The sequence below is a fragment of the Lagenorhynchus albirostris genome, chromosome 14, assembly GCF_949774975.1.
Source record: "Lagenorhynchus albirostris chromosome 14, mLagAlb1.1, whole genome shotgun sequence".
In the NCBI taxonomy this organism is placed as follows: Eukaryota; Metazoa; Chordata; class Mammalia; order Artiodactyla; family Delphinidae; genus Lagenorhynchus; species Lagenorhynchus albirostris.
In genome coordinates, this window is record NC_083108.1 from 60,822,477 (window position 1) to 60,837,160 (window position 14,684).

General features: G+C 42.3%; 1 protein-coding gene across 1 annotated transcript in view; it reads left to right on the forward strand.

Moving 5' to 3' along the window:
- Window positions 1-14,684, forward strand: part of CEP192 (centrosomal protein 192) — a 93,835-nt gene that overhangs the window by 59,544 nt on the left and 19,607 nt on the right. Inside the window, exons 30-37 of the mRNA XM_060122059.1 lie at window positions 1,602-1,862; window positions 2,120-2,235; window positions 3,759-3,868; window positions 6,775-6,925; window positions 11,045-11,220; window positions 11,825-11,948; window positions 13,382-13,487; window positions 13,922-14,129. Of these exons, the coding sequence (XP_059978042.1) occupies window positions 1,602-1,862; window positions 2,120-2,235; window positions 3,759-3,868; window positions 6,775-6,925; window positions 11,045-11,220; window positions 11,825-11,948; window positions 13,382-13,487; window positions 13,922-14,129 (1,252 nt within the window). The remainder of the gene's footprint in view (window positions 1-1,601; window positions 1,863-2,119; window positions 2,236-3,758; window positions 3,869-6,774; window positions 6,926-11,044; window positions 11,221-11,824; window positions 11,949-13,381; window positions 13,488-13,921; window positions 14,130-14,684) is intronic.

Genomic DNA, 14,684 nt, shown 5'->3' on the forward strand with positions numbered 1-14,684 from the left:
GGCGGACTCTCAACCACTGCGCCACCAGGGAAGCCCTAATCATTCTTTTTCTTAACCTTTTAGTCAGTAATTATTTGTGACTCCCTTAGACTTTTTTTTTTTAATTTATTTATTTGTTTGTTTTTATTTTTGGCTGTGTTGGGTTGTCGTTGCTGTGCGCGGGGCTTTCTCTAGTTGTGGCAAGGGGGTGCTGCTCTTGTTGTGGAGCACGGGCTCTAGGCGCACAGGTTTCAGTAGTCGTGGCACGTGGGCTCAGTAGTTGTGGCTCACGGGCTCTTTAGCGCAGGCTCGGTACTTGTGGCACACGGGCTTAGTTGCTTCGCAGCATGTGGGATCTTCCCGGCCTAGGGATCGAACCCATGTCCCCTGCATTGGCAGGCAGATTCTTAACAACTGCGCCAACAGGGAAGCCCCCTCCTTAGACTTTGAAAATATAGGAAGAATACTGATTTTGAGTTTTTTCAAAAGCTGACTTTCCCTGTTACTTTCTATTTTCTTGCCTAAGATTTACTTGCAAATCTCTGTGGGAAAAGAAAAATTAGAAACACTTTTGGCTCTTGGAACTAGCAGAGCTCACCCTGAATGAGGTGGGATTTGCAGGAACTTCACATCTGAAGCCCTTTAAAAATGCTGTTAATTTGTACTAAGGGGCAAGCAATACTGATTTTTGATCAGCCTGAATTTAATTTTTCAAAATGTTACTTAGTACATAACAACTTGAAATAAGCTACTGATGTTTTTAAGTTTGCAAAGGATTCTTTGGAACTTATTTCAATAATTAGGAATGAAAGCTCATTTTTAAGGGAATGCATGTCAAAGGGTATGAAACGTTTGTTTCCTAGCAGGGTACCTATTTCTTACATTCCTATTCATAGAGTTTGTTCTGTGAATCCTTGTTTCCTGGTAGTGCTGAGCCCCCTGGGAGCCTTGTAGCTCAAGGGTGGCCCTGGTCAGCACTGGAGCCTCCACTCTGCCCCTCGCTACCGGGTTGGCTGTGCTCTGAGGCTTGTTTGAGTTCTGGGCTTCTCTTTGGTCCCTTTGGTACAGTCCTCTGACTCTGCTAGACCGGAAGTTAACAGGATTATATGCTCATAGATTTTTCTGCCCCCCAAACTTTTCATATTGAAAATTCACAATTATTGGGTATTTGAAAGAATTACATGGTGAACACTTGCATGCCCTACCACTTAGATTCTACAGTTAACATTGTGCTATATTTCTTTTATCACATATTTAACCGTCTATCAATTTATCTTATTTTATGCATTTCAGAGTAAATTATAAATACCAGTGTCTTTCATGCTGAACACTGCTTAAGCAAACATATCAATATTAATCTTTTTATTGTTCTTTTATCATCTAAGCTTGGCATATTGGAAGGTAAATAATTTTGTAGCTCATTGATTTGTTTTTCCCTTAAAACATAGTCCTTACTATAAGGCTAGAGATTGACTGTGGGGAAGCTACTAGCCAAAGTACACAAAGCTTAATAATTTTAATTGTAGTAAATCTGTTTTTATTGTCTTCTCTGACCGTAATTTAATCTTCTATTTTCTGCTTACATAAAAATAATTTTGGATGTATGTGTTCTGTATTTTTAGATACCTTTGTCTGGATATGGAGGCACAAGTAACCTGATTTTGGAAGATGTTAAAAAGTTATCTGACAGTTACCTGGTAACAGTGAATGACTTAGTGCCTGGCAAAGAAAGTAGAATTGTTTTTTCTGTTCGTAACACTGGCTCTCGAGCAGCTTTTGTTAAAGCTGTAGGTTTTAAGGATTCTCAGAAAAAAGTTTTGCTGAATCCTCGAGTATTAAGGATTTTTCCAGACAAATTTGTGCTCAAGGAAAGAACACAAGAAGTAAGTATGAAAGTCTCTGCACTAAAAATATGAGCTTATTTTTAGGTTAAAGTAATAATTATGTATTTTATGGTGGAGAGCTAAAATCATATTTGAAAGGAACGTATGAGTGGAAGGACTTATCTGATCTTAGAAATACTCTTCATGTGCATCTTTGTCTATAGTGACTGTTTGTGCTCCTGTGACAGTTTATTCAGAGTGAAATGACTTACTCAGAAATATTTAATATTCACTCCTGATTTTTTTCTTGGCATCAGGATGTTACTATAATATATAATCCATCAGACAGAGAAAACAATTGTAAAAACACCACAGAACTGTCAACTATATACTTTTTTGGTGGAGATGAAATTTCAAGACAGCAGTACCGAAGGTGGGTCACTTACCTTACATGATGGTGGGGACCATTCAGTGGAAATAAAGAGGCTGTGACAGTGGTTTGGGATTTGGAATTTATAGAAGATGTTTCACTACTTTTAGTGAACTGGCAGATGAAAAATCTTGGTAAAATTTGTGTGACCGATAAGCTACCTGTAGGAGAAATACAGGTAGAAATACCTGTAGGAAACTCGTCTGCAGGTTTCCTTGCAGTATCCTTTTCTGGACGTATATAGGGGCCTCTGCTCCTTTGCTCAGAGAGGACCTTGGACTTCATCGTAGGACGGTCTTTGTAATGATGGCAGATCAGTTTCAGAAAAGATTTAAGAACTACTGAAAAGAGTATATTGTGTAAACGCACCTGACTTGGAACATTTCTGGGAGTGTTGAGAATCATTTCAGAGGATTAAGCCATATTTTAGACATGTGTAGGGTGTCTAACTCTAGCTACTTAAGCTTGTACTTGTAAAAAATTTGGTACATCTGATCTAAATGTAGTTTAATATGCTGGAATGTTGTCAACTTTATATTTAGGTCTAGGTGTCATTTAGACATTCTGTGTTGAATTCAGAGTTCTTGTGTCACAAAATCTTGTTTCCTAGCCTAAAGCTGAGTATGAGGTAAGTGAAGCTCCTGCCAGTTCATGGTTTGCAGGAAGTCATTGCCTCCCGGGAGGGCGGGCGTGTGCGTGGGCCAGTCTTTCCTTCTTCCAGTCCTTTGTGCTCTGCTGTGTTTTATTCTGATACACAGTTCAGGAAACTGTTTTATTTTTAATCTGTGAAAGACTGTTAGAATGTTTAAGAAGAGTTTAGTGATGAGTTGCTACATGATGATAGCACAGACCTGAAGTGAAGAGCTCAACTTTGAATGTGGTTTTTTCTCTCGGTTGAGTATTTTAGAAATAGAAACTGGCATTTAGAGAAATTAGATCACAAGTTTTTTGGTTTTTTTCCTTTCTCTCTACTGGGATATAGAAATCAGCGTACTCCTTTATAACTCCTCTTTGCCATTAATTTATAGTAATGAGATTTCGTTCGTTTGTGAACATCTGTGTTTTATAGAGAAATTTACTTTTTAGTTCTCTCACCTCAAAATTCTCTAGAAGAGGTCAAAGTAACAGAATTACATGGTAATTTAAATATTCCCTTCTGATGTTTTATTTGTATCATTTTCTTGGCTTATTTTTTCTGAGACAAATTTCTAACTGACCAAATTTTCACAAATAATGAAAATGTATGACCCGAAAAGAATCTAATTTTATCTTTTTTCTACTCTTCTGTTAGGAAGTGGTTGATTTGATGTGTTTAACTGAAACTGATGATTGTACTACCATGTATAACTTTTAAGGGAATTTCCAAAACAAGGGGTTTTTTTTTCAATTACTTATATTGGGATTTAGGACATAATATCTATGAAGTAATGTATCATGTTAGTGGGATTTTCCAGATGCATGAATAAAATCTAATTAAGGTTATTTTGTATGTATAAACGACTTCTGAATAAAATCTCTACTGGCAGAGCCATGCTGCACACACCAGGGGTGAGGAAGCAGTTCCTTCCCACCCAGAGCATGCTGCAGAACATCGACTTCGCGGAAGCATTTCAGGACGAGCTGCTCGTAACTGAAGGTAGGAATTTCAGCGTATTTTAAATCTTCTGAGTCCAGTGTGTGAGGAGGAAGAGTGTTAGCTTAGATGTGGTATCAGGCTGAATTTGAGTCACAGCTTTACTCTATGACTTTGGACAGATTACATCACTGAAATTCAGTTTCCTTAGCTGTAAAATGAGAGGAATAATGTCTGTGTTCTCTACACAGAGTTCTTGTGAAGATCAGATGAGAGGGCTTTGCCTTGTAAATGTTAGATGTTATTAATATGTTATTGCACCTAGTCTTTGGGTGGACTTGTGAATAGAGGAGGAGAACGGTTATGATTAAACTCAAATTATTACGTTTAAGATTTCATGATTGCAAACTTACACTCATTTTGAGATTTCTCTGCTCTTGTGACTGCTGTGCAGTTTATGGAGGATGTGATAGTGGTAGTGTGACTCTAATCTAGATGTTTAGCCCTATTTGAACTGAGCTGAGCAATTCAGATATTTAATGGTATCTATGACTCATACAAAATATAAGAATGGAAACATGCAAATTGTGTAAAAGTATGTGTACAGATTTTCACCACAGTATTGTTTATAATAGGAAGAAATTAGAAGTAACCTAAACGCCCAAGAGTAGGGGATCGTTTAATTATGCAATAGAATATCTTCAAGGCATTCAGACAATATGATTCTATATCAAGTGACATGGAAAGCTCCTCAATTTATTAAGAAAAGAATTATTTTAAAATTTTGCATATAAGATCACGTGTCTCCCCCTTGGCCTGTGAGCCCCTAGAGGCAAGGGCTGCACCTTCTACCCCTGTGACTCATGCCCTGCACTCCCCACCAGCTCATTTGGTAAAAATAATTTAATGTCTTATTTATAGTTACCTAGGTAAAATTGCAGGAGTATACACACCAAAATATTAACAGTGGTTATATTCTGGTGGTAGAATTTCAGGTGGTAGTGTCTTTTCCCCCCATTTTTATTTTCTAGTTTTTTAATGACGAAATACACACTCCTGAAGTGGGAAATGATAAAGGAAAAGGATATTTATGCCTATGTAGAGGTGATATAGAATAGTTTATGATCTTTTCAGCAAATTGGGAGTCTAGATCATCTGCTTCAAGGGTGGGTTAGTTAAAAATAATGAAAAGATTTGAAATGGTTGGAAAGAACGTTGGATTTGGAGCTGAACCTCAGTTCATAGCCCATCTCTGCTACCTCAGCTCCTCCGAGCTTCACCTTCCATATCCCTTCCTCAGAGGAAGAATCCACGTGAAAGAGTTAACCTGAACTGTGCCATGGAGATGGACCCAGACACATAGCAGCAGCAGTGAAGTCTAATGAGAACTAGGCAGCATGAGTGTGCAGCCCTCGCAGCTTCACGACTCTATGGCTGAGTGGACTTGGTGGGGAGTGCAGGGCACGAGTCACAGGGGAAGAAGGTGCCACCCTTGTCTCTAGGGGCTTACAGGCCAAGGGGGAGACAGATGATCGAAGTATAGCATGAAAGTGCTGTGACAGAACTGTCCTTAGGGACCTGGGGGCCGCGGAGAAGTGGCACTCTGCTGAGAAAGCGGGGAGGGGGTTGACAAGGAGGAGAAGGTGTGGACCAGGGTGGGGGAGGGTATTCAGGCAGAGGGAGCTGCATGTGCAAACATTCAGGAAGTGGGTGTGTTAAGGGTTATGTTGACAAACCTGACCAAGCACTCAGGTGACCTGCTGAGACCCCCCTGTGATGGGGTTGAGTGGGGGCTTCAGGTGGGTCCTTGGGGCCAGGTTGCACATCAGGGAGTATTGGGCTCCTGGAGGTGGTGTGCATGCTGTCCAGGTGAGGGGAGGAAGCAGCCCCACTTGGTCTTCTGCTGGTTGGTGTAATGGATCCCTATAAGAATGTTGCGGTTGAACTTTTTTTTTTTTTTTTTTTTTTTTTTTTTTTTGCGGTACGCGGGCCTCTCACAGCTGCGGCCTCTCCCGTTGCGGAGCACAGGCTCCGGACGCGCAGGCCCGGCGGCCATGGCCCACGGGCCCAGCCGCTCCGCGGCACGCGGGATCCTCCCAGACCGGGGCATGAACCCGTGTCCCCCGCATCGGCAGGCGGACCCTCAACCACTGCACCACCAGGGAAGCCCGCGGTTGAACTTTTTACATGATTATTTTGAAAAACATTTGAGCGTATTACTATTAAGCATTCATAGCGATCTTACTTTTGTAAAATGTGTAATTACTGTGGCAAATAATTTCACAATTAAACTTTTATAGTCAGATGTATTTAATATAAATTTTAATTTACACTTCCTGTGTTCTTTCTGAGTTTCCATCTTAAAAATACTTAATTCTTAATATCTAATTTATATGTAGAATACAAGCATGTTCTCTAAAATTTCTTGTATATATAAATTCAGGTAGGTTTATCTTTGGATAAACCTCGAGCACTGTCTGATCAATCTAAATACATGTAGTTATACTAATACTGCCTGTTTCTGGATTTACTTAAGTTTTTATGAGACTGCCGCTTATGAAGTGTGTGCTCTCAGCCTCTGTGTTTTGGCCCCTCATTTGGGGTGGAGGTGATGATGCCTCGGAGAGCTGTGGAAACTGACCAGGTTGGTTTATGTTGGGGGTCAGAACAGTGCCCACAGCCCTGAGAGAGGTTGTTACTCGTACTTCCCGTGAGGAGACTGAGGCTCGGACTGGTGAAGGAAGCTGCCAGAGGTCCCAGGCTGAGCGTTGGCGTGGCTGTAATCCAAATCCAGGGCCAGAGCCTGAGCTGCCAGTCATTGATGCTAATCCGTAGTGTTAAAAATCCAAATGTCACCTACCCCCAACTAAGAAGATACAAGAAAATATGTAAATATATGAGTGCCTCTGTTACTTGGTGGTGTGATTATGTGAAGATTCATGTATTTCAAACATTATTTTCTATTTCAGTATATGACCTTCCCCAGCGGCCCAATGACGTCCAGCTCTTTTATGGAAACATGCGTAAAATTATACTTTCAGTAATTGGAGAATTTAGAGATTCTGTTTCTAACAGAGAGTTTCTTCCACCTTCTTCCAGACCTAGCTTGGAATCTAAAAGGTAAAACTAACAAAACATCTTTTATCTGAGTTGAAGATTATTTGATTCACACTGGAGCTGATCTTTTACCTTGTGCTTTGTTGGGTTTTTGTCTCAAACTGTTTATTTCATCTTTATTTTTAAGTTGAAAGAATTCCAAATTTACAGAAAAGTTTAAAAACAATACAGAGGGACTTCCCTGGTGGCGCAGTGGTTAAGAATCCGCCTGCCAATGCAGGGGACAAGGGTTCGATCCCTGGTCTGGGAAGTTCCCATGTGTTGCAGAACAACTAAGCCTGTGCCACAACTACTGAGCCTGCACTCTAGAGCCTGCGTGCCACAACTACTGAGCCCATGTGCCACAACTGCTGAAGCTTGCGTGCCTAGAGCCCATGCTACACAGCAAGAGAAGCCACTGCAATGAGAAGCCCGTGCACGGCAATGAAGAGTAGCCCCCACTCGCTGCAACTAGAGAAAAGCCCATGTGCAGCAATGAAGACCCGACGCAGCCAGAAACAAATTAATTAAGTTACTTTTATAGAGAACTCCCATACGCTATCTGCACCGAGATTTCGCAGTTGGTAACGTTTTACCACATCTGCCTTATGGTCTTTCATGTATATACAGGTTTTTCTGAACCATTTAGGAGTGACTTGCAGACATGATGACCAGTAGCCCTGAACTGGCTGTAGATGCTCCCCCTCATAGGCACGGCAAGCCCGTCAAGGTTAGGACACTGATGCGGCGATACAGGACCACCATCTGGTCCACGGAGTCTCCCGGTGGTGTCCTGTATAGTTAAGGCAAACAGCAAACAAGAAACTGCCTCTTTCCACTTCCTCTTTGGTCCAGAATCTAATCTGAGATCACACGTGCGTTTGGTTGGCTTGTCCATTTACTCTCTTTCAATGAAGAGAGTTCCTCAGTCTTTCACAACAGAGAAAACACACAAGGTTTGCTTATCAAGTACGATCCACAGAATCAAAGGTATTTTCCAGAATGAAGCTTCAGTACTAATTTGGGGTGAAACACAGAGAAACCTGGGGTTGCCCATGGTACTTTCTAGATCTACTTTGTAACATCAGCACTCCCCTCTGGCTTAAATTTAACACAAGGTCCATAAGTTGTGGGTGTGTTGTGTCACACAAGAGACTATTTTGATCATGAAAGGTATTTTATGCTTTGATAACTATGTAACTTATGTGATGCTTTTCAAACAGCTGTGCCACATAAATTCGTAAGTTTCAGATTTCTTTACCACAAGCAATGTGAGACAGACCAGGTGCTGCCTGTTTTAAGGACCCCAGTGCATTTGCTGTGGTATCCGGCATTTGCAAGATTACAAGGTGATTTAACCAACCCATCTTTCTTTTTTTCTCTGGTCGTTTCTGGTAAAAAGGGAAAAGTAGGCTGCAGGCCAGCTGCTAACTCTTTCTTACCAGGTACCTTGATGTTTTTATACAATACAGGCCAGTTACTTTGTAAAATATTCTTGATTTCAGTTCACAGCTTCAGGACCTGCAGAATGATGCTGTTGGTTTCTCAGTGAAGCTTCCTCAGTGGTGAACAGTGCTGATTTGTCCTGTTACTAGCAGTATTTTTATCACTTTGTTTAAGTGGTGTTTGCCAGGTTTCTCTGCTGTAAAGTTAATAAATATCTTGAAGGGATATTATAATACACAACTTGGAGACAATGAATGATCTTGTTTCTCGTGAGACTTTGAGCACCCAGTGAGGATTGCTTCCTGAATCATATTATGTCTGTCTTGGTTACTAAATGGTGATTTTCTTATCCCATCTTTCTGCATTTATTAGTTATCTTTCTACTTTGAGGAAGGAATTTCCTTTTTCTTCTTATTCACATATATTAGGACCGACTCGTGGATTCAAGATTAATCCTTGTTGTCATTATTTAGTCCCCTGACCTGCTCCTTGGTCCTTTGCCTGTGCCCACACCACCTCTGGGCACCTCCTTATTCACAGGTACAGCAGGATGGTCGAGGCTCGTCCTTCACTTGCCTCTCCAGCCTGGAAACGAGGACATGGGCAGCAACGTGCTCATTGCTATTGAGGTGTCCTTGCTTCTAGGCCCACTCAGTGGACAGAGCTAGGAAATATATGAGTTTATATACAAATCCACGTGCAATTTATATCTACTTCTGTTTATAAATGTGTTAAAATCTTGAGTTTACACTGATACCTCCAATTCTAATCTAACATAACACATGGATTCCTTTCCTCCTTCCCATAATTGTACCTTTTTTCTCCAGTACTGAGAAGCCTGGCCCCATTATTTTCAATATGTTTACGTTTTACTCAGTCTCCCTGTTTTCAGCCAATCTTGTCTTCACATGGTCTGTCTCCCTGGGCCCAGTGTGGCCAACTCACACCAGCAAGTCTTAGTGGCACCACTTGAGGGCTGACTCCCCCCATCCCCATCACCCTAGTGCCTCTGACTCACGCCAACTTGGTTTCTTTAATCCTTATGCTGTTCGTGTTAATTTTTTTTCTAAGATAGTCAAAGATAGTATTAACATGTATTAAAAATTACCTTGAGGGCTTCCCTGGTGGCGCAGTGGTTGAGAGTCCTCCTGCCGATGCAGGGGACACCGGTTTGAGCCCCAGTCCGGGAGGATCCCACATGCCGCGGAGCGGCTGGGCCCGTGAGCCGTGGCCGCTGAGCCTGCGCGTCCGGAGCCTGTGTTCCGCAACGGGAGAGGCCACAACAGTGAGAGGCCTGCGTATCGCAAAAAAAAAAAAAAAAAAAAATTACCTTGACAGTTACTTCAGTTGTGAGGAACTTGTTCTTAGGAAGCTAAACAAACAGTAATCAACTTTGTTTTTTAAATTGTTTTCTGATGTTTGGCTGGTGCCCCCTTTGTTTCTTTGGGGCGGTATAGGTCTGATTGGAAAGGGGGGTGGTCAGAGGGCAGTGAATTAGGGGTGAAGAGAGGGATTTCTCTCTGTCTGCCAAGTGTTGACTGGAGTCCAGGTGTAGCCCTGCTGTGTGGTAGGTGAACTTGGTCACCGCACCAGTGAACTTCAGTTGTCATGTGTTCACGTGATTACGAAATTTAGTTGAATTACAATTTTTTAGTAATCTAAGGCTTATTAGAAAACCCAATTTCAACACTTAGTAAAAAAACTTCCTAAACTTTATTAGCATTTCTTAACTGTAGTTTTTTGCCAAGAAGATTTTGTTTTAAAGTTTTTTGGTGTTAGCGTTGTAAAGCCAGTTATCATTATTCAGTTATAGATACTTGAAGAGTTTTGTTGTTTTTCTTAAATTCTTAATATTGGGTAGGTTATTTTTGTTTATTTTTAAGGAAGGAAATTCTTTTTATTTATTTTTTGTCTGTGTTGGGTCTTTGTTGCTGCGCGCGGGCTTTTCTCTAGTTGCGGCGAGCAGGGGCTACTGTTTGTTGCGGTGCGCGGGCTTCTCATTTGCAGTGGCTTCTCTTGTTGCAGAGCACAGGCTCTAGGCGCGCGGGCTTCAGTAGTTGTGGCACGTGGGCTCAGTAGTTGTGGCTCACGGGCTCTAAAGCCCAGGCTCACTAGTTGTGGCGCATGGGCTTAGTTGCTCCGAGGCATGTGGGATCTTCCCGGACCAGGACTCGAACCTGTGTCCCCTGCATTAGCAAGTGGATCCTTAACGACTGTGCCACCAGGGAAGCCCTGGGTAGTTTTCTAGTAAATCTTTTTTAAAAAACATTTATTTATTTGGCTGTGCTGTGTCTTAGTTACGGCACGCAGGATCTTTAGTTGTGGCATGAGGGATCTATTTCCCTGACCAGGGATCGAACCCGGGCCCCCTGCACTGGGAGCACGGAGTCTTAGCCACTGGACCATCAGGGAAGTCCCTCTAGTAAATCTTTTAAGAGACCTCAGATGGCAGCAGAAGTCAAGGCAGGAAACAAATCATTGCAGATTCTAATTAAAGATTAGTAACATTTAACCTATACTGTACTTTACTTTTTATACACTTCTTTAAGAAAACCCCAATGTGAAGGATTCTTATTCACTGAAAAATATATAATGCACTTTTATTTTTATGTTTTCAGATTTATGAATAATTAATATAAAAATGTGACACAGTCTGCTTTATCATTTTAAATTTCTTTTCTCTCTCTCTCTCTCTAGTGAATCTGGCAGTTGTGGGACACATGGTGGTAACATTTCTTTGGATGTTTTACCAGTGAAAGGTCCTCAGGGGTCTCCACTTCTTTCACAAGCTGTTCGCCCACCTCAAGATAAATCGGCCTCGGAAGAAGTGTGGGCTGTCCAACCTGAACACTTGATTTTAGTCGCCCCTTCTTGTGAGTATGCCCCCAACGACAGGACAGAAAGTCCCTCTGGGGCCCGGGCTGTACTTGCTCTGTCCTCAGGGCTCTTGTAGGACAGACCTGGGCTCCATGCAGATGTGGCTGGTGGCTTGCCCAGGCCTGCTACAGACCCAGCCAGAGTGTCATCCTGACACGAGGCCTTGGACCCCAGGCCAAGCTCCTGTGTGGCAGAGCTGCCCATCCGGGGGTCTTGATTCCTGCCCCCCACGCCCCCATCCCCCACTGAGAATGCATTTGGCACTTGGCCTCTTTTACCCTTAACGTTGATACCCTTGGTCCAGAGTAGGAACAAATCTAGTACCTATGTCTGTGCCCAAGACAGGGAGTAACAATTACCAGATTTCCTTTTTCTTCTTTGTTCACTACTAAACTTTGTTCAGTGTCATTGTAGTTTCCAAGAGTAAATGAAGGTCTTGCTTTACCAGGAATTTGAAATTTCTGTAATTGGGCAGTTGGGAAAACAAAATGAGTTAGTATGGTAGTGTTTTTATTTAGGATTTATTTTTACTGTTTATTACCCTTCGTCTTTTTCACAAATGCTAAATGTAAGTAACATTTTATTTATCTGCTGTCATAGGTGATATGGCAAAAACTGGACGTTTCCAGATTTTAAACAATTCTGTTAGGTTACTGAAATTTGAGCTGTACTGGCCAGCACACTGTCTTACAGTGACACCACAACATGGGTTTATCGCACCAGAGTAAGTATGACCTCCCTTTCCCCTGGGTGTTATTTAGATGCTTTAGCATGGTGACTTTTTAAGGATCAAATAATAGGCCATTTTAATTTATTCAGTAGAATTTTGCAGTGTGCTGACTCTGTAAAGAGCACCATGCATGGTTCTGTGGGACCACAGTGAGTTCAAGACTCATGCTTCTTAGCGGGTGGAGACCATGTCCACAGCCAGTTTACGGTATCAGCCTAACAGGGTGGAGAGACGTGTGAGGCGGGGGAGAGTTGCTGATGTAGCTCTGCCTACAGAATTACAGCACAGGGATGTGGCTGTGCACGTGATGAGGGTAGTGGTCTCCAAAGCTCCGGTGGTCTTGCCTTTGTCACCTTGGGTCTAGCAGCTTATTCTGCTGGTTTTCTCTAAGGACATTTTACAGACACAGATTCCTGGCTTCTGATACGTCTGAGCCATAATCTAGTTTGCCGTTTTCTACAAAGGATATTTTAAGGTAAAAAGAAGTCTTTGGGGGCCAGATGGTGATGAGCAACTGCCCTCTCTGTGCAGCTTAATTATTGGGATATAGGCTCAGCTCTGCAGCTTCTCAGGGACTGTGTCTGGGTTGGCACAGAATACGCACATCTGAAAGTTGCTTCACATTTGGGAATAGCAACTTTGCACAAGAGCAACATGAAGTTTATTTGCTTTTGCAAAATGATGGCGTATGCGTTTCAGGAGAGTTGATTTGACCAAGACCGGGTTAAGGTATGGTTGGGGACACTCCAGAGAAAGGTTCCTAGGACCAAAGCAGTCAATTAAATGTTTGTCTGTTAATGGGTGAAAAGCTGGGAGACGACTGGACAGGTTATTCAGAGACTTGTCCATCACCCTGCACGTTGAGCTTTTAGCAGTGGGAGGTCATCTTGGCCATTTTGGACGTGGGTACTGACCTCTCTTTATAACTGGTGGTTTCTCTTAAGTCACAAATCCAGTTACATCGTCCACATTTACGTCTTTGACATCCCATAGCTCTTGAAGAGAACAGTGAGCACAGAAAACCTGACCGACCCCCTTTCCCACCCTCTCTTCCCTTCCAGTTACGCTGTGTGACCGTGACGGCTCGTTCTTTATCATTGGCGGCTCAGAGCCTTTGTGTTACTGGTCTTTTGCTCCAGAAATGTTTAACTTGAATTGCTGTTTAGATGGCATTTCAGTGATGTGGTCCATTTTCACATGAGCTTTGCCCTTAGGTTCTTGGGTTCACACCACTCAGCTTTTTGTCAGCCACTGGGTTGGGGTTGAGGCCAAATCAGATGCGCCTGGTAGCTTACCTCTGTTATCTGCTCTTTCTGAGCAGTGAGGAAATAGTTGGTGACTGACAGGACAGTGTTTGTAACTCTTGTGGTTACTGCTGTTCCAGTACAGGGTATTCTTGGTTCTCAGTGTTCAATTCTTCTTTCAAGGAGCAACCTACAAATTCTTGTGAGTCCTAATTCCTCCTTATCCACAAAACATTCAATGTTCCCATGGAGTGGCTTGATCTATATACACTGTGACAATGGACAGAAGGTAATTTTTTAAACTTTTTTTTGATCAACATTTCTCTTTTTTTGCAGTTTAAGTTTTGTAATCCTCACTGATAGCACTTAACATTTCAGAAATCGAATTGAGGTGTCCTTTCAGCCCAAATAGACTTAATTAAATAGAGTAGTTAGTGCAGAGTTTTTCCACTAGTGAGCTGAACAAGTGTCCTGTGTGGGCAGCAGTGGAGAGTGGGGCCTGGAAGCCATCATTAACTTGAAGATTTTGCTTTGGAAAAAAGAGGGGAGTTGGGAGAAAGGATAAAGTCGAAGAGCTACTTTGGGATCTGAATGGACTTTAAATTCACCAGTGTTTCATTCGTTTGGCATTACTTTTCTCTACCATAATTTAAAAATAGGAATTTTTTTTAAAAACAACAACAGCTTCACTTGCATCTTATCCTTTTGTTTGGCTCATTTCAGAAAATTGTGAAGGTTCAAATTCGAGAAGACTTGACCCAAGAAGAACTTTTCACTTGTTTGACCTCCAGCCCATTTAGAATCCTTTCCCCAGAAACAGAGCCTTCAGTTAATCATCTGGTAAAACCAGTGACAAAACCACCTTCCACAAGAGTTGAGATAAGAAATAAGACTGTTACTTTTCCTACAACAGAACCTGGCGAGACTTCAGGTATTGTATCACAAGGTTACGTAATTCAGACTTCTGCTAGTACGTTGGATCTAACGCTCTTAGTTAACTGTAGTTTGTGATAGGTGCAGATTTCCCGCTACTTCAAGAGAAAATCAGTTAGTCACTGGAAATCTTTTCAGTTATGAGCTGGATTTGCAGATGCTTAAAAATTGTACCGTGTTGAATTTAGGCCTTTAATAACTCTCTGTTCCAGGAGGCTTAGATTTTCTTATCAGAACCATCCCTCCCCAACTCTCACTAGGTCTTTGACCAGAGTTGCTACTAAGTTAGTGGCTGAAGAGGAGAGGAAGGTGGGTGGAGCCTGGCTCTGTCAGTTACTCTTTGACTACAGGCTCCAAACTTGCCCAGCCTCCCCAGCTGTGATTAACACCCACCACCCAGGGCCTGGGGATGGTGACGTGGTGTGTGAAGCACCTCTGAGCTTCCTTGGGCCGGAGTAGTGCTTTCTGCCCTGTGGGCGCTCTCCCTGCGGCCTCGGGGTCTAGGATTGCACATGGACAACTTAGATAGGGTCTGGGGCCACCTGTTGCCTGG